The sequence below is a fragment of the Vipera ursinii genome, assembly GCF_947247035.1.
Source record: "Vipera ursinii genome assembly, chromosome: 2".
Lineage (NCBI taxonomy): Eukaryota > Metazoa > Chordata > Lepidosauria > Squamata > Viperidae > Vipera > Vipera ursinii.
This window is the reverse complement of record NC_139513.1, coordinates 18,438,571-18,466,332: the sequence shown is the minus strand read 5'-3', so window position 1 is coordinate 18,466,332 and position 27,762 is coordinate 18,438,571. Positions and strand designations below refer to the sequence as shown.

At 42.6% G+C, this 27,762-nt stretch overlaps 2 protein-coding genes across 2 annotated transcripts in view; both read left to right on the top strand.

Moving 5' to 3' along the window:
* Window positions 1-2,157: 2,157 nt before the first annotated feature.
* On the top strand, window positions 2,158-14,974 carry LOC310633353 (E3 ubiquitin-protein ligase TRIM7-like; the record flags this gene model as incomplete). Its single annotated transcript, XM_083351055.1, has 7 exons — window positions 2,158-2,559; window positions 5,420-5,515; window positions 5,625-5,855; window positions 8,585-8,607; window positions 10,330-10,442; window positions 12,364-12,396; window positions 14,457-14,974. 7 exons carry the CDS (start codon window positions 2,158-2,160, stop codon window positions 14,972-14,974), a joined length of 1,416 nt encoding a protein of 471 aa, XP_083207181.1.
* Window positions 14,975-18,444: 3,470 nt separating this feature from the next.
* Window positions 18,445-27,762, top strand: part of LOC310633352 (vomeronasal type-2 receptor 26-like) — a gene marked incomplete at both ends in the record, with an annotated part of 33,249 nt that continues 23,931 nt past the window's right edge. Inside the window, 3 exons of the mRNA XM_083351054.1 lie at window positions 18,445-18,678; window positions 24,734-24,973; window positions 25,659-26,471. Coding sequence (XP_083207180.1) covers window positions 18,445-18,678; window positions 24,734-24,973; window positions 25,659-26,471 — 1,287 coding nt within the window. The remainder of the gene's footprint in view (window positions 18,679-24,733; window positions 24,974-25,658; window positions 26,472-27,762) is intronic.

Below are 27,762 nucleotides of genomic sequence, written 5' to 3'. Positions count from 1 at the left end.
CACTACCAGCAGTTCGATCCTGACTGGCTAAAGGTTAATTCAGCCTTCCATCCTTCTGAGGTCGATTAAATAAGGATCTAAATTGTTGGGGTCAATATGATAACTTTGTAAACCGCTCAGAAAGGGCTGTAAAGCACTATGGAGTGATCTATAAATGTAAGTGCTACTGCTGTTATGGTGGTTTGCCATGGTCTTTGTCAGGAAGATTTAAAGTTTCCTGTATTTATAGCCACAGGCCCAAGAAACATTTTTGTCAGATAAACAGAGAGAAAAAGGAGAAAATAAAAATAAACCAGCAGATTAAATTGAAATATGGTACTTTTGAATGGTGATCACAACTGAACAGAATTCCTTTCATGTAGTTGTTGATGAACTGATCTGCTAATAAAAAAAAATAAACAATCCTATTCTTAGGCCAGCCTGGACACTCAGTTAGGAACAGGTTTATTAGTTCAGAGTGCAAATTAATGTAAAAAAAAGGATGATACGGTAAGATATGGAAAAATGCTTTCAATGATTTTATTAGCTAGATTACGGACTTTACAATTTGGAGAATGGGATATTGTTATATACAGTAGTACTTCCTTCTACATACGTGTTAAACCTCTCTAAGTTGAAGGCTTTCCTGGAACAGAAAAGATGGGATATTATAGAGAGATTTAGATGTGAATATTCTGTAAGTTAGACCTCTAAAGTTTCCAGGCTTTAAATCTGTTTAATAGTAGGACAGTAGTCATAATCATATTAGTGATGCTTTCCTTCCTTCCTTCCTTCCTTCCTTCCTTCCTCCCACCCTTCCTTCCTTCCTTCCTTCCTTCCTTCCTTCCTTCCTTCCTTCCTTCCTTCCTTCCTTCCTTCCTTCCTTCCTTCCTGTTATTTACAAATATGAAAACAAAGGGCAATTGATGCAATAACAAGTCATTTATATCATTAGAAAATAAGGAGCTACCAAACCAATGTTTCTTAATCTTGGTAATTTTCAAATGTGTGGAGCTCAACTCCCAGAATTCCTCAACCAGCATTCAGAATTCAGAATATAGAATTCAGAATATAGAATTCTGGGGTTGAAGTCCACACATCTGAAAGTTGCCAAGGTTGAGAAACACTATTCCAAACACAAAGATTCATGATCTGTAATGTAATGATATTACACATCAAGGTAACAGGTAAGGATGTAGGTTTTTTTTTGTCTGTTTCTAAGCCAGACGTGTCAAACACAAGGCCCAGGGGCCAGATCCGGCCCACAAAGTGGTTTCATGTGGCCCACGAAGCCATCCTGGAAACAGTGAGGGAATGGCCCCCACTGCCTTGGCCCTGGCCCAGAGACCCTCCTCCTGCCAGAGACCCTCAGATCTGTCCCACTCCTGCCCAGGCCCCCATAGGCACCCTTGATGCGAACGATGTAGAGCTGGCCATGCCCACCTAGTAGGACATACACACTTTAGCCACACCCACCCTGTAGGCCACGCCCACCCAGGCCACAGCCACCCAGCCCCCTGAGGGCAACCGCAATGCTCATGCGGCCCTCAATGAAATTGAGTTTGACACCCCTGTTCTAAGCAATTGGCTTCTTGTTTTGGATCCATTGCATGTCAGTGAATAAAAGGAATATTCTAGAAAGACATTTCATCTTCAGTTTTTCCTCCTTCAGCCCATATCATTTATCTTCATTTATCTCCTTCAGCCCATATCATTTATCTTTTCTATCTTCAGCCCATAACATTTATTTATTTATACTTGCATACAGTCAGTGTATAAGCTTCCCAATTCCCAACAACTCTGGAATACCTACGATTAAAAAATAAGTGACTAGCTGGTACGACTAGTAAATATATTGACTAGCTGACTCCAGCACTTCCATGCTTATTTAAGCACGTGAGCAAAGATGGCTATAAATTCAGCAGCATGGGTGGGTTGGTGTTTTTCCCCCCCTGACAAAATAAGAAGAAAAATATCATTTCATTTATTGAAATCCTGTTTAAAAAGAGAGAAATTTACCTTTCTTATCCAGATCGCTCACCATCTGTAGAAAAGACCACCTCTTTAATTGTGGAAGTAAAAGTTACCCTAAAACAGTTTTGAAAATAGGTACTGAATATTCGTTGCTCCCTTTCGTAGCTCGTTGCTGCTGTTCAGAGAGGGAATTCTCCCTCTGTCATGGCCTCAGCCTCAACCGCTACATCTGAGAGAAAAGATGGATTTTGTGACCAGTGCACTAAATACGTGAAAGATCCAATATCTGTAGAATGTGGTCACAATTTCTGCCGGCCTTGCATCATTGATCATTATCGGGAATGGAAAAAGGAAGGCCTTTTTTTCTGCCCTACTTGCGAAGAGCCAATCCCTGAAGGAAAACTCCGGCGAATCGTGCAGCAGCCCAGTGTGGAAGAAAAACTCAGATTACTTCCGGAAAAATCATTTGTCTGTCCGAAACACAAGGTGACCCTGGATCTGTTTTGTCAAGATGATGAGAAGCTGATATGTGCCATTTGTCAACTATCATCGGAACATAAAACTCACACTGTAATTTCTCCCAAACAAGCTGCCCAACCATTAAAGGTAGGGAATCGCTGTTAACGGATCTTTGGATTTTCAAGGGCAGATGCATATTGCCTCTAAAATGCGGTTTAAATACCGGCATCTTTTCCTCTGGAGTTGATGAAAATCTTGTTTAGACACTCGTTCCAGAGATTCGGCTTTCATGTATGTTTCTTTGCATGAAACTGCCTGGAGGCAACACTGCCTGTTCATCCTTTTTTTGAATATTACAGCCTGTCAAAAGATTGGCTGTTTTCCAACTGCATGGTTCCTTTCTTATTTATTTTTAAATTTCTTTTTAATGTGAAAAAAGTGAAAGAAGTATGACAGAAAAAAAACCCCATACTACAGGTAGCCCTCAACCTATGACCACAACTGAGCCCAAAGTTTCTGTTGCTAAGCGAGACAGTTGTTCACTGACTTTTGTCCCATTTTACAACCTTTCTTGCCACCGTTGTTAAGTGAATCACTGCAGTTGTTAAAAACACAGTTGTTAAGTGAATCTGGCTTCCACATTGAGTCGCAAAAGGTGACCGTGTGACCCTGGCACACTGCAACTGTCATATATGTTGTATATATACCTGATGATTTCCAATATAATGGGAACCCCAAACCCCATGTTAGCAACACTCCTGAAGCTTGTTGGCTTCTGGGCTCAAACTGGCAGACAGTAACAGGGTGGTTTTGCCAGGACTGACAAAACAGAATTGCAGAGTAATAGATCTGGAAGAAACCCCAAGTCATCTAATTTGATTTTTTAAAATCAGTGCAGAAAACCTGTCACTGAACAATAACTATATCTTTACTTCACTAAGGAAAATCCACCATCTTTTAAGACAGTTTGCTTTAATTAGAATGCAATTAGATGTGTTATTTCTGTCATGGGGCAAAGTGGCACCGGGGAAGTATTCAGAAGTTTGTACAGAGACAAGGAATCAGTGTGGAACTAGGAAAAAATGGTTGGAAGAGTGTGAGTAGCCAGGAGGAGAGGAGACTGTCAGGTCTTCAAATATCTGAGACCCTGTCATGGGGTGGATAGGGTAGAATTGTTCAGTGCTGCTCTAGTCTAAAAGACCAGAAAAGAAACAAGGATTTTGATTTCAAGGAAGGAGATTTCAGTTGGACATCACATAGAATTTCCTAACATTAAGGGCTGTTCAACCATGGAAGATGTCTTTGGAGATGATGAATTGTCTACCCCTGGGAGTGTTTAAACTGAGGTTGGATGACTATCTGCAGGGATATTATAGTACAGGTAGTCCTTGACTTACAACAGTTCATTTAGTGACCATTGAGGTTACAACGGCACTGAAAAAAAGACATATGACTGTTTTTCACACATACAACCATTGCAGCATCCCCATGGTCATGTGATCAGAATTCAGATGCTTGGTAACTAGTTCATATTTATGACAGTTTCAGTGTCCTGGGATCATGTGATCACCTTTTGTGACCTTCTGACAAACAAAGTCAATGGGGAAGCCAGATTCACTTAAGAACTGGGTTACTAACTTAATACATACAGTCATTCACTTAACAACTGTGGCAAGAAAAGTGCTAAAAATGTGGCAAAACTCACTTAACAAATGTCTCACTTAACAACAAAAATTTTGGGCTCCATTATGGTCGTAGGTCGAGGAATACCTATAGTGGGTTCCTGTTCTGGTCAGCACTTTGGCTGGGGAATTTTGGGACTTGAAGTCCACACATCTTCAAGTTGTCAAGGTTGATAAATACTGAACTAGATGTTCTCAAGGATCTCTTCCAATCTTACATTTTTGGTTCTATGAAACATTAGTTTTTGATAGACTCAGAAAGAACAGCAGTATATGAGCTTGAGGTGTTGCTGAATAACTGAAAATACTAAGGTAGGCGGATTGCAAAAGTCTACTTTTTGCAGGATCCAATCTGAGTCGGTCACTGGAACCAAAGGTTTATTCTTCTCGAGTTTTAATCCTTGTGCTGGAGCCCATCCTCAGGGAATTTCTCTCTCTCCATTCTCTCTCTATTTATAAGATAATGCAACGTAAATAGAGCTGTGGTGGTGCAGTGATTAGAATGTAGTATTGCAGGCTAACTCTGCCGACTGCCAGGAGTTCGATCCTGACCAATTCAAGGTTGACTCAGCCTTCCATCTTTCTGAAGTAGATAAAATGAGGACCCAATTTTTTTATTTTTTTTATTTTTAATAAATTTTTATACCGCCCTTCTCCCGAAGGACTCAGGGCGGTGTACAGGGCAATAAATATTAAAAACAAAATACAAAAGTTAAAAAACAATTAAATATTATGCCCGATATATACAGTAATTAAAAACCATGTTAAAACCCCAACCCCTAACCCATCAAACCAGGCTGGATTGCTCAAATACGTTTTTAGATCCCGCCGGAAGGAGCGAAGGTCGGGGGCCATCCGGAGCTCAACCGGCAAGCGGTTCCACAGGTCTGGCGCGCCCACAGAGAACGCCCTCCTGCTAGGGGCCACCAGTCGACATTCTTTGATCGGAGGCACCCTGAGGAGGCCCTCTCTGTGGGAGCGCACTGGATGGAGGGAAGTTGACGCCGGCCGCAGGTGTTGCCGTAGGTAATCCGGACCCATGCCATGCAGGGCTTTGTAAGTCATTACCAAATTGTTGGGGGCAATATGCTGACTCTGTAAAACTGCTTAGAGAGGGCTGTAAAGCACTGTGAAGCAGTATATGTCTAAGTGCTATTGTTATTATTCTGGGACACATATGTTTGCCTTCATTCATGAGAGATACAGGCAGCTAGCGTTTTGAACAGTTCTACTTTTTGGTGCAGAGAAAGATCCTGATGGATAAGTAAATAAACTTGTAAAATTGGGGATCATGTTTGAAATATGACCCACTTTTTCTCTTTCAGGACCAGCTACGGAGCAGGATTATTCTTCTGGAGGAAAAGAAGGATTTAATGGAGGCTCATCCTTCAGATGCAGAAAAGGAAATTGCCGAGTTGCTTGTAAGTCTTGCTCATTCTGAATTTTGGAAAACCAGCTAATTATCAATCTTATCCCAAAAGATGGTGAATCTGACCTTGCCTTTTTTTCCTTCTCTCTTCCTCATTAAAGGGACAAATGGAAGAAGAGAGGGAGAAGTTAGACAACGTGTTCAAACAACTCCATGATTTTCTGCATAAACAGGAAAAACAACTGCATAACCGAATGAAAATGGTGGAGAAGGATATTCAAAAAAACAAGGCAGAATACCTGGAGGGGCTTTCAAAGGAACGCACCGTGCTTAAAAGTATCATTCGGGAGATGCAGGAGGTGTGTGAGCAGCCAGCTGTGGAGTTCTTAATGGTAGGATTTATTTATTATTTATTAATTTAATTTATATACCGCCCTTCTCCCGAAGGACTCAGGGCGGTATACAGGGCAATGCAATAAAATACAATATACAAAAATTTAATTTTTTTTTTAAAAAAGATGGTTTTAAAAGTAGCCTGGCTCTCCACCAGACAGAGGATAGCCAGTTCAGAACCTTAAGGGGACACCTTCACTTCATGTCTATGGAGGTTCTCGGTCATCCAGGTCCTGGTTGTCCCAAAGGTGCTTTTTCAGGAGGCAACTGGATTTTCTTCCATTCCCCACCATTCAGTCAGAGCTGAAGAAGCTTCTTGGATGAGAAGCGAAACGTCTTCAAAGAAAGACAAGGAAGTCCGGTTGCCTTGTGACAAAGCACCTTTGGAACTTAACTTCCTTAACATGTGAAAAGATCAAATCATTTGCACTTCTATAACCATCTGTTTTGGTACAGCAACCAAACAGGACAGGTACAGACTTCAGTGGTTAGTTAGGAAGAAAAAACAATTGCAATCAGCCTGCCTTCCATTGAGAACCTGTATGTCTACAGACCCCTCACATTCTGGTTATAAACTGTTTCAGCTCCTCCCCTCAGGATGCCACTATAGGGTGTTGCATACCAAAAACAATCAGACATAGAGACAGGTTTTCCCCTCATGCCATCACTCTGCTGAACATCTAATCCCCACAGTACTGTCTTAGGTCTAATGATATTTACCCATGTAGTATGGCTATATTACTATTATCCTTCTCATCTTTTTTATTGCCTTCTCTTATTGATAACATTATTATGATTATTAATACTCTTGTTTTGCATGTACACTGAGAGCTTATGTAATGGAGACAAATTCCTTCTGTGTCTAGCCACACTTGCCCAAATAAAACCTATTCTATTCTATTCTATTCTATTCTATTCTATTCTATTCTATTCTATTCTATTCTATTCTATTCTATTCTATTCTATTCTATTCTATTCTATTCTATTCTATTCTATTCTATTCTATTCTATTCTATTCTATAGAATAGGACCCAGATTGTTGGGGGCAATTAAGCTGACTTTGTAATAATGCCGCTTGGGGGTGTGTGTGAAAGCCCTAATAAGCAGGCATATACATAGAATGAAGGCTACTGCTAAGCTTGTAAGCCGCCCTGAGTCTTCGGAGAAGGGCGGGATATAAATGGAATTAAAAATAAATAAATATTCTATTCTATTCTATTCTATTCTATTCTATTCTATTCTATTCTATTCTATTCTATTCTATTCTATTCTATTCTATTCTATTCTATTCTATTCTATTCTATTCTAGTCTATTCTAGTCTATTCTATTCTAGTCTAGTCTAGTCTAGTCTAGTCTAGTCTAGTCTAGTCTAGTCTATTCCCATTCCCATTCCCATTCCCATTCCCTGTTCTGTTCTGTTCTGTTCTGTTCTGCTCTGCTCTGCTCTGCTCGGTTCTATTCCTTAAGATTCTTTCATGTTTTTGGAGTAATGGACACTTCTGGCTATATGTGGGGTACTCAATCCAAAACAGATGTTGCTGAGATCATGGACATTCACAAAATGAAAGAGGTGGGAAATGAAAGAGGTGAAAAGAAAAAAAATAACTATAATGCGACTAACCTGGACACAATGCAGAGATTGGGTTTTACCTCAGAACATAAAATGGTTCCTTCTAATCTAACAATTTCCTGCTCCTATAGTAATCCATGTCACAGAAGTGCAAATGTCTGCGGCTGTGAAAAGTAGTGGCTGTGAGCAAAATTGTGATTTGAGGTCTCAGAAATTAATCCAATCATTTGAATCAATATTTCATTTTTCAAAAAAAAAGAGATTAGTAGCTTTTTCCCAAATTTGAATAAAAGGCTATGGTGTAAACAAGAATCCCAAACTAGGAACCATAGTTCTCTCTTATTTAGTATATTTCCTAAAACTCATTCATATTTGATATTCTCAGTGCCTAAGACCCATTCCTTGTTCTAGTTATCTTTGTCTTTTCCCAGTGCTACTCCCTAACTGTCTTTCCTCTCATGCTAATTTAAGACCTACAAAATTTCCAGGATTTTTTCCCCTTAAAATACTCTATGGGCATAAGTTAATGAAAATTCAAATCACCTCCAAATTAAATAAAACTCCTCAACTGTTCGGTTGATGTAATTTCCTTCAGAAGCAGTGATAGGTACCCAGTGTCGGTGTCAATTGAACAACACCTCAATTCATGTGAGTAGCTTTGGACCTATACCCTGCGATGTCTAATTCAGCATTTTTCAATCTTAGCAACCATAAAATGTGAGGACCTGAACTCCCAGGATTCTCCATATCTGACTCAAAAATTCTGGCAACTGAGGTCCAACACTGGTCTAATTATGGCTGGAGAATCAGTAATTCAGTCAAAGTGAAGAATTTGTGAATAAGAGCATCTTATCAAATACATGGTTAAGAGCATGTGGTAGGGAGCTTCATTTGTTCTGTGAGTCTCCCATCAAGTTATAGCTTCTTCAAAGATCTAGAGGAGATCATTGCTTAGGATAGGGGTCTCCAAATATGGCCACTTTAAGACTTGTGGACTTTGACTTACAGGATTCTCTACCCAGCACGGCTGGCTAAGGAATTCTGGAGTTGAAGTTCACAAGTCTTAAAGTGGCCAAGTTTGGACATCTTTGAGAGCTTAAGCAACCTTCTTACTTTAGTCAATTGCAAAGAGTGAGATCTGTTTCTTTTCTTCATAGGATTTTAAAGGCAACATGCAGAGGTAAGTGGATCCTGCTCAATTCCTCCCATCCTTTCTAAGACCATGTAACAGAAAATAGGGCACCCTCCTGATATGCTGGACCTCAAATCCGGTCAACCAGTAGCAGGCATGGTCAATAAAAGGAAACAGTGGGAGTTGAAGCACACAGAAAACATGGCTTTCCGGACTCCTTTTGTGCGGGAAGTGTGGAATTCCACTCTCCCTTTATTTTTCAAAGAAAAAAAGAGCGATTTTTAAAAACGCGTGCGTGAAAAAGATAAATAAAAGGAGAAAAACATAACCTGAAATGACAGCTCTGCTGCAGCTGACCATCCTTTTTTTTTACCTTCCTCCCAATAAGAGTGTTCTTTTTCCTCTTCACTTAAAAACACTTTTTTGAAGCAAATATTCTTCCCATCCCTATCTTAGGTTGCAGCCTTCTATTTACTTAATATTGGAGAAAAACTTTGTTTTTTGTCTGCAGATGCTGCTCTAGGATAGCATTAAACACAGCCCACAACTATATCGATAATCAGGGCCTCTTTGAACCCACCTGGGCAGAACATTAGATCAGGTTTTGATATAGTGCTAAACTCCCTGCTCTTTTAAAACTTTGTTTTGGTCCCTTCAAGTCAGTCTTGATGCCTGGCAAGTGCCTGGACAAAGCATTTTTTTTTTGCAAGATTTTAGAATTGGTTTGCTTTTGCCTTTTTCTCCCTAGGGCTGGGAGCGAGGAACTGGTCAGGTCCTCCCAGCTGGCTTTGTGCCTAAGGTGGGTCTAGAATTCACCATCTCCCAGTTTCTTGCTTGGTATCTTAACCACTATACCAAACTGGCTCTAGTTGGTTTGTGACCTCCACTAAGCCATTCAAACTAACTTGATCTGAAAAACAGTGCCTGCACCTGCTCCCCTATGTATCTTATAAATGTCACTAACATGGTAAGGAGAGAGATATGACAGTCCTTTTGCCATCAGAGCTGCCTATCTGAAGGACCTCAACCATCTTCTAAGCCATTTCAACTCATTTTCTTGTAAGTTGCTGATACCGTCATTTTTTAAAGCATGTTTAGCATCTTTGCCTATAATATCAATGGCGCTGCTTTCTGCAAAATAACATTTCTCTAAACCCTTAAGCACCCCTTTCCTTTGTGCCAAATGTTTTCCAAACTATTCCCATTGCCAGTGTGGGCTTCGAGCTGCAGATTGGAACTTGTTCTGTACCAGCCTGCTACCGGCCCTGCAGAAAAGGCAGGGACAACCCCTTTTACAAGAAGGCAAGAGGCTGGAACTAAGCCTACCAAATTTATGGATACAAAAGCAAACAAGACACGAACCATGAAACAGGAGCTATTCAAGCGGTTGCCTTCAGCAAACCAGCCCTCCCACGCATTCCCCTTTTATACAGTTCAGGGTGTGGCTTCTCTCTGCCTCCTTCCAAGGTGCCCCATTGCCTTCCTCTGTTTACTCCTGATTGACTGCCTCCTGCGTCGGGTGTCCTTGAACAGGGCCAGCTGTGGGTCATCTTCATCCACGCTGTCAGGCTCACACAGCTGGGTCTGCGTTGTGACCAGGTGGGAGGGGCCTGGCTGAGGGCTCTCATCAGCAAGCTCTCCAACCCCCTCAGCAAGCTCTTCAACACCCCCCTCCTCCTCTGAGTCGTCCGACCCAACTGCCGAACCCACAGGCTGACCCTGAATCTCAACATAACTCTTCAATATGTCTATTTTGTTTCTGTCCCCTAGATATGACAAAGCACTTGAAAACCCAGTTGCTTTCCCTCTCGAACTGAAATGGAGGTCCTGGGATTTCTGTGATATAAATCCCTTTCTGGAAAATGCTGGGAAGATATTCAATGGTAATGTAGAATTGATGCTTCTGTTTGGTGTTTCACATGATTGGGTCCAAAACAGGGGTGTCTGTCAGAGACATTGGGGGGAGGGGCAAGAGGGCAGCCCATGTAAAAAAAGAACATAACTTTGCACACAAGATCACTGCTGCTAACTTGACACTCCCCTACCAGATATCCTTGTCGAAAACAAATGTTGGTAGGCTACCCCTTTCCTTTCCTTTCCTTTCCTTTCCTTTCCTTTCCTTTCCTTTCCTTTCCTTTCCTTTCCTTTCCTTTCCTTTCCTTTCCTTTCCTTTCCTTTCCTTTCCTTTCCTTTCCTTTCCTTTCCTTTCCTTTCCTTTCCTTTCCTTTCCTTTCCTTTCCTTCTTCCCCTTTTCCCTTTTCCCTTTTCCCTTTTCCCTTTTCCCTTTTCCCTTTTCCCTTTTCCCTTCCTTACTTTTTCCCTTTCCTTCCTCTAAAACAGGGGTGTCAAACTCAATTTCATTGAGGGCCGCATCAGCATTGCGGTTACCCTTGAGGGGCTGGGTGGGTGTGGCCAGGGTGGGCGTGGCCTACTGGTTGGGCTTGGCTGGAGTGTGTGCGACCTACTGGCTGGGCATGGCCAGCTCTACATCGTTCGTGTCAATGGTGCCTATGGGGGCCTGGGCAGGAGTGGGGCAAATCTGAGGGTCTCTGGCAGAAGGAGATGGGACTGGGGCAAGTGCCGAGGCATGGTCCACTGGAGGAGCCTCACTGTTCCTCTCAGGCCATGTGGGTGGGAGGCTGGACGGTGATGCAGAGGTCAAATGCCCAGCCTAGCCCTCAAGCACCCGCAGCACTAAGCCCACCCCCACTTCCCCAAGGGGGTGCCCAGCTGCTGTGCTTGCTCTCCTTAGCCAGGTTGCTCATGATGGGTATGAGGGCAACGTCAAGAGGGAGGCTCACTTCCTCTCCATGTGAGGAGACCTGGCTTTGTTTCCAAAGCTTCCTTAGCAATAGGATGGGAGACCACCCAGGTTAGGCCAGGAGGAGGGGGCAAGGGGATGGTGAAAGGGCAGCAGGGAAGGACTAAGGCAGGACTTCCCTCATACCCTCCCTCTCCTTCCTTCCTTCCTTCCTTCCTTCCTTCCTTCCTTCCTTCCTTCCTTCCTTCCTTCCTTCCTTCCTTCCTTCCTTCCTTCGAACAGAGTGATGGGAAAATATTTGAGATGAGGGAGGGAGAAAAACAGGCAAGAAACACAGCTGGGGAAGTGTCATTCTTCATGAGGAATGAAGAAATGTACCATCGCCTGGAAGTGGCCAGCACATGGCCCTCTCCTCACAGCGCCGAGAGGCTGAGCCAGGTGGCACAAATCTGAAGAGAAGCACAACGCTGCCCAGCCCCTAGCCTGCCTGAAGTAGGCAGGGCCATGTACTGGCCACTTCCAGGCGATGGTGCATTTCTTCATTCCTCACAAAGGGCGATACCTCCCCAGCGTGCACCCAGGGGGCGGGGCCGATGCGGTAGGGGCCGGTCCCTCACTGTTTCCAGATGGCCTTGTGGAGCTAAGACTGAATGTATTTCAGCATAGATGACCACCACAAAATCGTACATTGGCTCCTGGCCGGCCTGGGCCAGAGCCAAGGCAACGGGGGCCGTTCCCTCAGTGTTTCCAAGATGGCTTCACGGGCCACATGAAACCACTTCGCGGGCCGGATCTGGCCCCCGGGCCTTGTGTTTGACATGTCTGCTCTAAAATAAATTATTAATTTATTTTGGCTATTACAGATTATTGGAATCTGATCACTAGATTCATAACAGGAAAGTGTACTGCCTTCCTGCCAAATTCTTGTTGGTTTCTACTTAACATTTCCCTAGCATGCCATGTTCTTGTATAAGCTGCTTTTGTTCTTCCTGGATTTATGACAGTGCTACAAGTTCTCTTCCTCTTTTTTTTCCCCCCCTCAGAGTCTCTGATGGCTGGAATTCAGCTGCAGAAAGGTAAATGAGTCCTTCGGGAGAAGGGCGGTATACAAATATAATAAAATATAAAATATAAAATATAAATATAAATTCTATTGTCAGGAAGATGGCGTAAGAGAAGGAATATGGGAAAGTTGGTTTGTTACATATCCTTGAACTTTTGTTTCTAGAGATTCCCAAACCACCAGTAGCTTAGAATTAATAGATGAAATGCACAAAAGGCAGAAGGGCTGGGGATGATAGAAGCTTTGTGCAGTATATATGGAATGACCGGATAAAGGGCATCATCCCAGAACTTCATAGCATTGCAAGAAGAATAAACCAACACATGCAGTAGAGTTCTACGAATGTTTTAAACTCTGATGACTTCACGTTGCCTCCAGTAGGATCCTCTAGTACCGGGGTAGGCAAATATAACCCCTTTATGATCTGTGGACTTCAACTCCCAAAATTCCTCAGCCAGCATGGCTGGATCAGGGAATTCTGGGAGTTGAAGTTCACAGGTCATAATAGGGCTATAGTGGCCCACTCCTGCTCTAATAGGAGATCCACTTCGATACTTTGTAGAAAGCCTGAGTAGAAAAGTGCTTTGGGGCACATCTTTTGCTTGTGAATACTTCTCAAAGTAAGTAAAGGACAGGAGGTTGGGAAAGGGTGCCTGAAGGGTGATATGTAGAATGTCAAGGTCTATTCCTTAGGATAGGGCTTTTCAACCTTTTCACTCATTGTACCACTTTTAGGATATGGCGGCAACATCTGAGTACCACCAGTCACCTAGCAAGGTGTCAAAAATTTGATAACCAAAAAAAAAAAAAAGGAAAAAAGTACAGGTAGTCCTCGACTGACAACAGTTCTCTTAGTGACTGTTCGAAGTTACAATGGCACTGAAAAAGGTGCCCCCCCCAAGCCACAGCTGAGCAAGACACCTGCCTGCCCGCCCGGTGGCGCTCTTCCTCCTGTCCGAGGTTTTCATTGTTATGAGCATTTCTGATGAGGATTGGCAGCGGGAGTGGGGTGGGGTGGGGTGTTTGGTTTTTATTAAACCCCCCCCCCCTCTGCTGGGTGGATGCAGCAGGTTTTGGTCACTTCACGTGACCCTGGGACACTGTGACCATCATAAATATGAATCAGTTGCCAAGTATCTGATTGCAAATCACAAGACCCTGGAGAAGCTGCAACATTCCAGCTGATTGGTGCTTCTTGTGGGCTCACCAGACGTGCTGGGATCAGTGCTGCTTTCCAGCTGATTGGTGCTTCTTCAGGGTTCAGCAGAAGCACCAGGATCAGTGCCGAGCTCTAGCTGAAGCCTGGCGCTGATCCTGGCGCTTTTGCTGAGCCCTGACAGCCCTGCAGCTCCAGCCATCTTTCGCTCAGGTTTGTGCGGTGCTGTGACCGGTTCAGCTCATTCCCCTCCCCCACCACCACTTCTCTAGGATGGTCACGTACCACCTGCCAGGTGCCAATGTACCACAGGTGGTACCCGTACCACTGGTTGAAAAGCCCTGCCCTAGGACCCCAAGTGTAGGTCTCAGAATAATAGGTTTAAGTTACAGGAAGGCAGGTTCAGACCTCTATTAAACTGCTCTTTCTGTTGGGATGAGTTTGGTAGAGGAATCAATGATCAGAGGAAGGGATGAGCTCTGATGGATGGACAGTCCTCTTAACAGGAACTCCTGCATTGTATAGAGTGGTCCATTACAATTATAGCAATAGCACTTAGACTTATATACTGCTCCATAGTGCTTTTCAGCCCTCTCTAAGCAGTTTACAGAATCAGCATATTGCCCCACAACAATCTGGGTCCTCATTTTACTGACCTCGGAAGGCTGAGTCAACCTGCAGCCAGTCGGGATCGAACTTCTGGCAGTGGGCAGAGTTAGCCTGCAATACTGCAATCTAACCATTGCACCACCATGGTTCCATCTATCCCGATACTGTATATAGAGATATCCAGCTCTTGAGCCATGTAGAGCCTTATAAGGGGACAACCAACATCTCAGTTTGCATCAATATCATACTGCCATTTTAACAAGTAATGCTGCTTATCTTTTCTTTTCTCATCCTTCCCCCCTCAACAGCACATGTATTTCTGGATCCAGATACAGCGCATCCTCGTCTCATTCTGTCGGACGACTGTAAAAGTCTGAAAATGGGCGAATGGTATCAAGCTCTCCCCAAAATCCCAGAAAGATTTGACGAATGGCCTTTTGTGTTGGCCTGTTCAGGATTCACTACCGGCAGACATTTTTGGGAAGTCATTGTGGGGACGGAAGACACCTGGGGTGTCGGAGTTGCCCGAAAGTCTGTCAGGAAAAAAGGAGATATTGAATTTAGTCCAGAAGAAGGATTCTGGGCTGTGGGGAAATGGGATGGCAACTATACAGCATACAACCCTCCCTTTTATACTCCCTTGACCTTGCGTAGGATGCCCAAGAAGATCAGAATAATTCTGAACTATGAAGGGGGATGGGTGACTTTTTTTGATGCCGATACAGGAGCTCCTCTCTTTGCGTTTTCTGCACACCCCTTCGGTGGAGAGGTGATTCTTCCCTTGTTTTATGTGTTTGGAAATGCTTGCCTTACCATTGCTCACTAAGGCTGTTATCTCTGCTTCTCAACCTTGATTGGTAGTAGGTAAATACAATTTACCAAATGCAAGCCTGGAAAATCAATCATCAAGAAGAACAAGAAACAAGTGTGGGGTCTAAAGTGGCCTTTCTCTTGTCTTGGTCCCTCCAGGGGTGGTGGGACTGCAGCTTTCAAGTTTCCCACGTCGGTGTGATTGTTTTCTATTCTGTCTTCTGAAAGGTGCAAGTCCCAGCACGTATGAGGAGGGTCAACAAGGAAATCTCTGACAGCTCTACCAAACCTCCATTAATTTTCAGACAGACTAATAGCTAACGATGCTGAGTTCATCTTTATTTCTTTAAAAAAAGCTATAACATTACTGGTCAAAGGTAATATGTCCTCTCAGCAAAGAACTAGGGCTTCTCACATGATGAGAGTGTCATTATCTCAAGACCTTGGTGATATCCAGATAAGTGGCCTTCAATTCCCAGAACTTTCATTCAACCATGCTTGCTGTGGAATTCTGGGACTTGAAGTCCACACATGGCCAAGTTTGACTGATCTTCCTTCCAGCTTTAAAGCTACCAAATTTGTTAGGAACTGATCTTTTTAAATAAATTTGTTCAGCAATTCCTTTTCCTCCAATTCATGGGTAGTGTTCTGTACCAGCCTGCTACCGGCCCTGCAGAAAAGGCAGGGACAACCCCTTTACAAACGGCAAGAGGCTGGAATTACGCCTGCCAAATTTATAGCTACAAAAACAAACAAGACACGAACCAAGAAACAGGAGCTTTAAGAAACACGAACTATCCAAGCGGTTGCCTTCAGCAAACCAGCCCTCCCCACACATTCCCCTTATATAGAGTTCAGGGCGTGGCTTCTCTCTGCCTCCTTCCGAGAAGCCCCATTGCCTTCCTCTGTTTACTCTTAATTGACTGCCTCCTGCGTCGGGCGTCCTTGAACAGGGCCAGCTGTGGGTCATCTTCATCCATGCTGTCAGGCTCACACAGCTGGGTCTGCGTCGTGACCAAGTGGGAGGGGCCTGGCTGAGGGCTCTCATCAGCAAGATCTTCAACCCCCTCAGCAAGGTCTTCAACACCCCCCCTCCTCCTCTGAGTCATCCGACCCAACTGCCGAACCCACAGGCTGACCCTGAATCACAACAGGTAGGAAGATGGATAAGGGCTGTTTGGCTGCATTGCCATCGAAACCAAGGCTTGCCTTTTCATATTCTCTTCAGTTCAGAATTTAGCACAGTTGTGGGTAAATCCATCATGGCTTATCATCAACCTCAAGAAAGCGCCTGGTTCTCTCAGGCTCCCATTACAGAAACATCTTGGGAACTTAATTCTTGCATTGTGCATCTTCCTGTCATGTTTTTTTAAAGTATCTGCTGATATAAAGAATCCTTACTGTTGATCTTGTACATTTGTGGACCTACCGAGGCATATGTGATCTTGTACATTTGTGGACCTACCAAGGTTTATGTAATTATATAAGGCCAGTGTCTCTCAACCTTAGCTATTTTAAGATGTGTGGACTTGAACTCCCACAATTTCCTCAACCAGCATGCTGGCTTGGGAATTCTGAGAGTTGAAGTCCATACAACTTAAAGCTGCCAAGGTTGAGAAATGCTTATATAGGCCATTGCACAGTGGAGACACTCTCAAATGCTTTAATCAAATATAGGGTTCCTCAATTTAGGTGTCCCACCAGATATGCAGATAACTTTTTTCCAGAATTTTCAGGGAGGGGCATATTGGCAAGGGAATTTTGAGAGCTGACATTCACATAGAAATAGGTTAAGTCAAGGCAAGGGGAAAGATTTTGTCTTTATTATCAAAAGTGTTTAAAAAGTGCAGTCTTTGCATTTAATCCAAATTCCTTCCTTCCTTCCTTCCTTCCTTCCTTCCTTCCTTCCTTCCTTCCTTCCTTCCTTCCTTCCTTCCTTCCTTCCTTCCATATGGAAACTCATATTATATACTCAGGACAACTTAGTTCTTCAACAAGGCTGGTTTGCAGAAATTTTACTGAGCAGATGAGCTGTAGGAGTGGGTCTGTGATTTAGTCACAGTCAAATGATTTTTTTGTGACAAAAGGGAAGGACATTTTCATTTAATAGCATTCATTTAATAGCATTCTATCACACTATCCTACTTATTTTGAAATTCTGATTTTATCACACAGAAGCTGTTCTGAACTTGGACAATATAGCTAAGAAATGCTTTAGATAAATAAAGAGATCTGTACTGACTGCCCCACATTATATATAAGAATAGCTTGAGAAGACTTCTTAATTATATTAAGATGTGTTTTCACAACACTTTTTCTTCCCATTGCCTGATGTTTCTCTTCAGACTTGGAAGACTATTCACTTGTTAAGTAATTTTACTTTCATCCTGAATCTCAAAGTCTGCCTTTTAGGATTATCTTAACAAGCTTCAATAAATTAAGCCAAGGTTTGTCCAGGGTTATACCTGAAGGGGACATGATGGCTCAGCGGTTAAAGACACTGAGCTTTCAGCTGGAGAGCTGACAGCTGGGATTCAGGACAGGGTGAGCTACTGTTACTTGCCCCAGCTCCTGCCCGCCTATCAGTTCAAAATCATGTGAACGCAAGTAGATTAATAGGTACCATTTTGGTGGGAAGGCAACAGCGTTCTGTGTGCCTTTAGCATATAGTCATGCTGGCTACATGTCCATGGAAATTGTTTTTGGACAACGCTGGCTCCCTTGGCCAATAAACGGAGATTGTTCTGTCCTAGCCTATGTGAGTCCTTGTTATGCTCACAAGGCGAAGCCCCTCTTCCAAGAAACAGGCAGGAACCGCAAGAAAAAGCCAACCCCTTTTATTCTCACAGACCTGAGTCAATGTCCAAGGCAAACAAACACAGTCCACAGAAACTTGATCCTCCACATGAACGGTTGCCTTCAGCAACCAGCACCTCCCACACATTCCCTTTTATAATTCAGCCAAGGCGTGGCTTCCTAATGTCTTCTCCTTTGCCTTTGGAGCTGCCCCATTGCATTCCTCTGTCCTACTCGCTTCTCTTGCCTGTGCATTCATGCGTCCAGGATTTGTCCCAACTCTTCCTTATCACTGTCCAGCTCAGGCTCCCAGCACAGCTGTGTCTCAGCCTGAGTGCGAGTAGAGGGGCCAGGCTACTTGTCTGACTGTAAGTCTTGGAGCTCCTCAAAGCCTTCCTCTGATGCTAATGTCATTCCAGGCCCCTCCTTCACATCTGATTCCTCAGACTCAGCTGCCAGATCCACTGGCTGGTGAGGAATCACAACAGAGATGAGCACTGTGCCTTAGAGTCGGACATGACTGGACAGGGGAAACCTTTACCTTTTATGCCTGTTCAAACAGACGCAATTTCTAAGCACTGCATGCCCCAGTAGAATTTTTTGACTTTTTTTTTACAGCTATATGGCAACCCATCAGTAATCCCCATGTAATTTGAGATAAAATAGAATGGAAGAGATCCTAGGACAGTGATGGTGAACCTTTTAGAGACCGAGTGCCCCCAAACTGCCCCCACTTCTACCCCACCCCCTCTCTTGTCCCCGTCCACCCCCACTCTGCCCCCCGCCCGCTCCTTCCCCCACCCTGCCCGCAGGGCCACCCACCATCTCCACGGCCTGCAGCAGCAGATCGCCCAGGCAGCCCAGCAGCACCATGGTGGCCACACCCTCCTCCTGTGCTCTCCAGCATCATCTGCGTGCGATGGGGTGCGAGGGCAGTGTCTTGTCCCTGTTGCCCAGCTGCCATGTCCTTGGCTGTGCTGCTCCATGCAGGCCGTGCCCGGGGCAACTGTCCTCCAGAGAGGCTGTTAGTGAGGAAGGGGCCATGGAGGGAGGTGGTGCTGGGCTGACGGCACATGTGCCCACAGAGAGGGCTTCGAGTGCTGCCTGTGGCATACGTGCCATAGGTTTGCCACCACTATCCTAGGAATTTCAAGGAACTATGGGGAAATAATAATAATAATAATAATAATAATAATAATAATAATAATAATAATAATAATAATAATAATAATAATAATAATAATAATAATAATAATAAGTTGGAAGGGATCTTGGAGGTCATCTCATCCAACCCCCTGCTCAGGCAGGAAACCCTATACCATTTCACACAAATGGCTGTCCAGTCTCTTCTTAAAAACTTCCAGTGTTGGAGCATTCACCGTTTCTGGAGGCAGGTTGTTCCACTGGTTAATTGTTCTAACTGTCAGGAAGTTTCTCCTTAGTTCTAGGTTGCTTCTCTCCTTGACTAGTTTCCATCTGTTGCTTCTTGTCCTGCTTTCAGGTGCTTTGGAGAATAGCTTGACTCCCTCTTCTTCTGCAGAGTCAACTATTCTTCTCCTGTTCTCCAACACAAGTCACCCAGGACTTTTTAAATGATCCTTTGGGGCCAGGCCTAGCACTGATGGCTCCTTTCATTTCACTCGCTTTAACACTCCACCTTGTAGCTGCTTAAACTGTAAAACATTTGATGACCAGTCAAGACTGGTTACAACTTCATCCAAGGAGTCCCCACTGTTCTGCCCTCCAAGGAATCTCCCTATCCTGAGAAAATGTGATCACAAAAAGATCAATAGCCACAAGAGCAGCTGATAAGCACAACTTCACCGTTTCGTTTCTCACCAACTGGCATCATGCCTCACATTTCCCTTAATCAGCATCTATCCTGAGTTAAAAGGGTTTTGTTTTGCATTTCCATTTCATTCCCCTTATCTTGTCCTTGCTATGAAATAATAAATTGATTTTGGATTGTAAGAACCCCAGCAGTGATGCCAAGTGAATTTACCCCATTGAATGTGTAAACTCTTAAAAACAAAGACTTTCTCAAGCAAAAACAGCAGGTACGGTTTCGCCTATACAATAACTTCAGTATGTTCCTTTTAGGAAACAGGTAGTCCTCAACTTACAACCATTTGTTTAGTGGCCGTTTGAAGTTATAACAGCACTGAAAAAAGTGACATGACTGTTTTTTCACACTTATGACTGTTGCAGCCTCCCCATGGTCATGTGATCAAAATTCAGATGTTTGTCAACTGGCATGTATTTAGCAAAGCCAATGGGGAAGACAGATTTACTTAACAACTGTGTTGCTAACTTAACAACTGCCATGATTCATTTAACGACTGTGATGAGAAAGGTCATGAAATGGGGCAAAACTCACTTAAGAACTGTTTTGCTTAGTAATAGAAATTTTGGGGTTCAATTGTGGTTGAGTATTGAGGAATTAGCTGTATTTATAGCTGCTAAGCAAGAACAAGTTATCCCTCCATCTCCCAAGGTCATTTCCATAGACCAGGGCTTTTCAACCTTTTCACCCTCTGTACCACTTTTAGGATATGGCAACATCCGAGTACCACCAGTCACCTAGCAAGGTGTCAGAAACTTGATGACAAAAAAAAGGAAAAAAGTGATGAAGTACAGGTAGTCCTCGACTTACAACAGTTCACTTAGTGACTGTTCGAAGTTACAACGGCACTCTAAAAAGTCCCCCCCCTAAGCCACAGCTGATCAAGATACCTGCCTGCCCGCCCGGTGGCACTCTTCCTCCAGTCTGAGGTTTTCATTGTTGTGAGCATTTCTGTTCAGGATTGGCAGCAGGGGTGGAGTGGGGGGATGTTTGGTTTTTATTCCCCCTGTCTGCTGGGTGGTTGCAGCAGGTTTTGGTCACTTCACATGACCCTGGGACACTGTGACCGTCATAAATATGATTCCGCATCTGAATGTAAATCATAAGACCCTGGAGATTCTGCAACATTCCAGCTGATCAGCGCTTCTTCTGGGCTCAGAAGCACCAGGATCAGCGCCAAGCTTTAGCTGGAGCTTGGCGCTGATCCTGGTGCTTCCACTGAGCCCTGACAGCCCTGCAGCTCCAGCCATCTCTCGCTCAGACTTGTGCGGTGCTGCCACCGGTTCAGCTCATTCCCCACCCCCGCTAACACTTTTCTAGGATGGTCGCGTACCACCTGCCAGGTGCCAATGTACCACAGGTGGTACCTATACCACTGGTTGAAAAGCCCTGCCACAGACCATTGCTAACAATAGTCCTCTTGTTAGTGTTACAAGGAAAGAGGCCTTGACGGGTAGGAGGGGGGCTGTGAGTGGATGATCCTCTGCACGTTCATGTCTTTTAAAGGGAAGCAAAGTGAAAATAAAGAGATCCAACAGCTTCTGAAGAGTCATTTAAAGAAATGTGGGGACATGATGGCTCAGGATTTAAAGATGCTGAGCTTGTCAGTTGGATAGCTGACAGCCTGGGTTTAAGACACAAGCACCACATGATGGGGTGAGCTACCGTCCTCACTCCAGCTCCTGCCTGCCTAGCAGTTCGAAAACCTGCAAATGCGAGTAGGTAAATCGGTACCACTATGTACCTCGGTGTTCAGTATAGCCATGCTGTCCACATAACCATGGAAGCGGTCTTCAGACAAAGCTGGCTCCCTCGGCTAAGAAATGGAGATGAGCACTGCCCCCTAGAGTAGAACACGACTGGACAGGGGAAACCTTTACCTTTTTTAAAAAAAATGAATGAAATTTAATACAACTTCATCTGTATATTATTCTGCTTTTAAATTTGGATTGAACTGTTCATGGTAATGGTGAGTTATATATTTTATTTTACAGTGGATGATTTTTGATTGCAGGCACCACCACCAAGAACCATATATTACACCACAGAATAAAAACTTAATAAAGAAATATTAGATTATTAATTTCAGGAGGAAAAAAAAGGGTTGCCTTCATTGTTTTCTAATTAGTTCTCCACAAATTAGTTCTCTGCAACTAATTAGTTCATTAGCTCTTCACAACAAATTAGTTAGTTCTCCACAGCTCCAGAGTTCATTGGGTGGCAATTAATTAATTAATTAAATCTATCGTCTATCATCCACCAATAGGATGCACCAATCTTGGCTCTGACCCCTGAAAAACTAAGCAGTATTGGCCCTGGTTAATTCTTAAATGGGAAACCACCAATCATGGTTCTGGTTAGATCCAGAAGTTGAATGAACAGATTGTGCTAGGCTGCTTCCATAAATTCACCAGGAGTGAACTCAATTGTGCTTGTCAGGTTTATATCTCACCTTTATTTTGTGCAACTCAAGGTGGCATATATAAGGCCCCACCTCCAATTTTTAGCATAGCAACAATTGTGGGACTTAGGTTTAATAGAAAGAGGAAGATTGTTCCAAAAATTCTTCCTGGGAGTTTTAGGCCCTGAATAAAATAGCATATTGGCCCAACTTGTAGGTTAAAAAGGGACATAGGGAATCATCCAGAAAACATGCTGAAACAGGCCTGGGAAACATACCTTGCAGTCCCATCTGGATCAGGCTCCCACAGAGTTCAGGATGTTGCAGATGGATTTTTCTCCTCCTTGTAATTACCCAAATAATAGTGTTTTTTGTTTTGTTGTTGTTTTGTACCAAAGCTCCAGAGACTAACAAGTTGCCAGCCATAGAAAGAATTGACTCAAGAGCAACATATGCCAAGGTATTACATCAGAAAGACCTGGTTAATAAATGCCTGTGGTGGCATTTACTGAGGGTGGGCAGAGAGAATGCTGAAAATGCCTAAAATCTCATCATCTTCAAATGTTCAACCTTAGTGAGGCACCATCTGAAACAGGAAACCCACCCATGCTTTAGTCTTGGGACTGAGCTTGTTAACTTTTTCTTGTGATTCCAAACAAGCCTGGGCAAAGCAAGAATTGGACCCAGCCATACAAAGAATGCCCCTCTTTTTTCTACTTGCATTGCTGCTATCCCAGGTAGTGGACAGCAGGCTCAGAACCAAATGCCCCTTGATGTTGAAGATGGATGGAGCACAACCCCTGAATTTTTACAGGCCAGGAGAGCTTCTCATAGGTGGGATCATCTCGGTGTCTCAGGCGCAGTTTCAAGCATGCAGTTTTGGCAAGACACCCACTGCTGAGGTTTTTTGGTAAGGTAGACCCATCAAGGTCACTACACTTGCCGCAGATATCTAAAGGACCAGCCTTGTAGAAGGATTCATTTCTTTCCCCTTTATCTGATAGAAGTGAGTTCCTGCTTTGGAGAAAAGACTTTTAAGGCAATGACACACACTACCCACTCTGCCCTGGGCAAAGCTTATGATATATTTTTGACATCATTTTAAAGAGCAAGGCAGAGATGTGTGATATTTTACAGTAATATTTTGCATGGATAATAGTGTATTACTGAGTAAGCCAGTGAACTATTAATAAGTATGAAATAAAGGTAGATATATTTTCTCTTAGTTTATATTTTTAGTTTGTTTGAGATTGTCTCTTCTAAATTTTATTTTTTGTTAAGTTTAATAATGGTTTTGTTAGCCATGTAATATATAATGTTATAACATTTTTAAAAAATCAGTTTAAAGAGCAAAATTGCTGTGTTGTTGTTAGCTGTGAAGTCGTGTCTGACCCATTGTGACCCTATGGACAACGTTCTTCCAGGCCTTCCTGTCCTCTACCATCTTCTGGAGTCCATTTAAGCTCACGCCTACTGCTTCAGTGACTCCATCCAGCCACCTCATTCTCTGTCGTCCCGTTTTTCTATTGCCCTCGATCTTTCCCAGCATTAGGCTCTTCTCCAGTGAGTCCTTCCTTCTCCTTAGGTGGCCAAAGTATTTGAATTTTAGCTTCAGGATCTGGCCTTCTAAAGAGGAGTCAGGGTTGTTCTCCTCTGGGACTGACTGGTTTGATTGCCTTGCAGTCCAAGGGACTCGCAGGAGTCTTCTCCAGCACCATAGTTCAAAGGCCTCAATTCTTTGGCGCTCAGCCTTTTTTATGGTCCAACTTTCACTGCCATACATTGCAACTGGGAAGACCAGAGCCTTGACTATACACACTTTTGTTGACAGGGTGATGTCTCCGCTTTTTAGTGTGCTGTCTAGATTTTCCATGGCTTTCCTCCCGAGGAGCAAGCGTCTTTTAATTTCTTGACTACGGTGCCCATCTGCAGTGATCTTGGAGCCCAGGAAAATAAAATCTGTTACTACCTCCATTTCTTCCCCATCTATTTGCCAGGAACTGAGAGGGCCGGATGCCGTGATCTTGGTTTTCTTAAAAGAGCAAAATTAACACACCCCAAAGCTAAATTTCTCCAGTATGTTTCCAGTTAACTTGGGAAGTCAATTTCCGTGGCAATGATTTAGGGGCAATTTGCTCGTGCAATCCCAGTTAAATCCTTTCTTTGTCTAAAGAGACACAGTATATTAGCAAAGGTTGGCACAAAATCCTTGAATTTAGTTCTTCTGTTCTTATGAGGGCCCTCAAACCCATTGGCCCAATGATCTCCAGGGAGCTTCAGGAAGTGGCTTAGAACCTGAATTTGCCAGTCTAGCAACTTTACGTCTACACACTCAACTTCTTTATTTCTTCCATTCAGTTGATTGCTGTCTAATGAAATTGTGGTTTTTATGTTTTAATTTTTCCCCATGGTGCCTTTTCCTTTATGGCATATTGTATCTTGTTTTCCTAGTTTTCAAAGCATCATAATCTGCTAAGAAAACTTCAGTGAGTTTTGAGTGGATAAGAAACATATTCAATCACCCTCCTTGTTTTGTAAAAGGTCCCTGAACATGGTTAGAAGACTATCAATAGACCAAGGCATTAAATTTTAGTTGACTCTGACTCTGGATTAGTTGTAAACTATACACGGAAAAGCACAAATTAAATAAATTATAGGATCCTCTGTAAACATATATTCACAGGAAAGGATCCATGATGTTCTGGAAAATTCTCTCCTTCCTCTTTGCCATTCAGGAGATCAACCAAGACCCCAGACTTCTCTGCAACATCACCCTGGGCTACAATATCCATGACAACTATTATAGCACCAGGATGACTTCAGATGGTCTGCTAAACCTGGTTTCTACTGGGGAGGCAAATGTTCCAAACTATAGTTGTAGAAGACAGGAAAACCTATTGGCTGTCCTTGAAGGATCTGACGCTGATATTTCCATCCAGATCTCAGCCATTTTGGGCATCTTCAAAATACCACAGGTATATCTGGGTGTGTGTCAGGAAGGAGGGTAGCTTTTATATAATAATATAATATAATATAATATAATATAATAGAATAGAATAGAATAGAATAGAATAGAATAGAATAGAATAGAATAGAATAGAATAGAATAGAATAGAATAGAATTCTTTATTGGCCAAGTGTGGTTGGACACACAAGGAATTTGTCTCTGGTGCATAAGCTCTCAGTGTACATGCAAGTAATCATAAACAACATGAAAATACATTCATCATAAATCATAAAATGCAACACTTCAGCATAAATTATAAGATCCAACACTTAATTAATTAATTAACTTTTTGAATCAATTAATTTCTCTTGAAATCTTGTATACACAATTCAGGATGAGATTATTAATATGGAGACAATAGTACCAAAGCTGGTGGATGCAGATCCTCAGAAGAAGCAAAAGGTTAAGATTGCCCTGACTTCTCCATAGCTGATTGTGTGCTCCACACTAGCTTATTTTAAAAGAAATTCTTATGCACAGAAATTCAGAAGAAGTAGCTTCAAAGTGGGAATAGAATCCTCCCATTAAACAGCTTCCTTAAGAAGAAGCAGGACCACCTCCTGAGGACTAGCACCTTTACCAATTTGGGGATTAGTTAATATTTTGCCTTCTGATGCAAAGTAAATCATTATACCTCTCCCTCTTCTTTTCAGATCAGTTATAATTTTGTTTTGCCAGCTCAGACAGATAAAACTCAGTTTCCTTTCTCCTACCATGTCGTCCCCAAAGATGGAACCCAGAAGCCTGGAATTATCAAACTGCTCCTGCATTTTAGCTGGACCTTGATAGGACTCATTGTGGCAGACACTGACAATGGAGAGAGGTTTATGAGAATTTTGACTCCTATGCTAATAAAGAACGGCATTTGTGCGGTTGTATCCCAAAGCATTTCGGTCACTGACAGGAGTGTCAACATTCGTTTTGCCCAGTTCTTTAAATGGAAGCAAGTCAATGTCTTTGTTTATTATGCTGAAGCCAGCTCTTTCCTAAAAGCAATATTTGTTATACAAAAAGTAATCACTGTCTTGACGAGACCTATTGTAGGAAAAATCTGGGTCACGACAGCTCTCTGGGACCTCTCTTTAGAGTTGCTGTATAGTGATGTCTCTTTTCAATATATCCGTGGCATTTTTTCTTTTTTCATGCCAACAAATCCAACAAGAAAACCTGGTGATTTTGAAGCCTTTTATGATTCCGTTGGAGAGTTTGTAGACAAAGCCTTTAGTTGTTCATACTTGAAGGATGTCTTGACTGTGAAAGGCTGGATAAGATGCACAGAGAATGGGAAACGAAAGACCTTACTACAGGAAGATTACCAAAGGATTTTGTCTTTAGACAGCTCTCGCATTTACAACATCATCTGGGCCACAGCACGGGCCTTAAATGCTGCGCATTTATCTCTCTCCAAGAGGTGGGTGATGAAGGGTGGAAGCAGGTTAGAGATTCAGAAGCTACAGGCTTGGCAGGTAATCCGTTTGTCCTCAGACCTCTTCTCGCGCATAAGAATCCATGATGCAAATTCCATATAACAGAATGACAGAGTTGGGACCTTGGAGGTCTTCTCGTCCAACCCCCTTGCTCATACAGGAAACCCTACAAATAGCTGTCCAATCTCTTCTTAAAAACCTGAAGTGATGGTGCACCCACAAATTCTGGAAGCAAGTTGCTCCACTGATTAATTGCCCTATCAGGAAATTTCTCTTTAGTTCTAGGTTGATTCTCTTCCTTGATTAGTTGTGAAACAAACAAGCAAGCAAACAAAACTTTATTCCCAAATTTCATCAAATGTTGGTGAGGTAGAAATTTGGGGATGTCACCCATTTGTATAGTTTTCTATGTTGCCTCCACTTTTCCCCGTAATACTACAACTATAACAAACCTTGAGTTTTCATTTAAGATTCTTGCTTTCAATTAACACACAGTAAATTGGCATTTCTCTGACATTGAAGTCTGGATGACCCACAGACTCATAAGGAGAATTGTTTGTATGGATTTCCTATGGCTGATGTCTTTGGATGTCTTGCTAATATTTGTGTGTGTGTGTGTGTGTGTGTGTGTGTGTGTGTTTGACTTTGTATTTTGTTTCTAGTTGATTCATTAGCATTTTATTAGTGATATTAATAAATATAATGATACTATATTAATATATGTATAATTCTTCTAGTGTAAACTAGTTTCACATTTTGCACAACAAAACTAATATATCCATTTTTAAAACAGAAAAGGAGTGAGAAAAACAAAGAAAATGTGAACAATGATTTACTCTACACTGTTCGCTAATCAGTCCAATTCAATGCCCAGTGCAGGAAATTGAATCAATCAGCTAAACATATACAATAATTAGTTTAGTGCCTTTTAACAATGCCTTAATTTGTAATACTAAACAATAATTTTGCTTTGTCTGAAAGGAAGCCAAGATGAGTTTGAAAGTTTCCAGTGAAAGGACTGGACTGAAGACTGCTTCAATCAGGAAATACATGAAGTAAATCTAGGCTGTGGAGTGTGTTAATAAATGAGGGAAAGAAAGAAAGAAAGAAAGAAAGAAAGAAAGAAAGAAAGAAAGAAAGAAAGAAAGAAAGAAAGAAAGAAAGGGAGGGAGGGAGGGAGAGAGGTAGGTAGGTAGGTAGGTTCAAATCTTAAAAAGACACAATATAATAAATTCAGTCTCGAGATTCAGTCTGTGTACACTTTGATTAAATCTTTGATTTGACTTTCTAATTGGGATCAATACTTTGAATCAGGTGGATTCAAATGAGT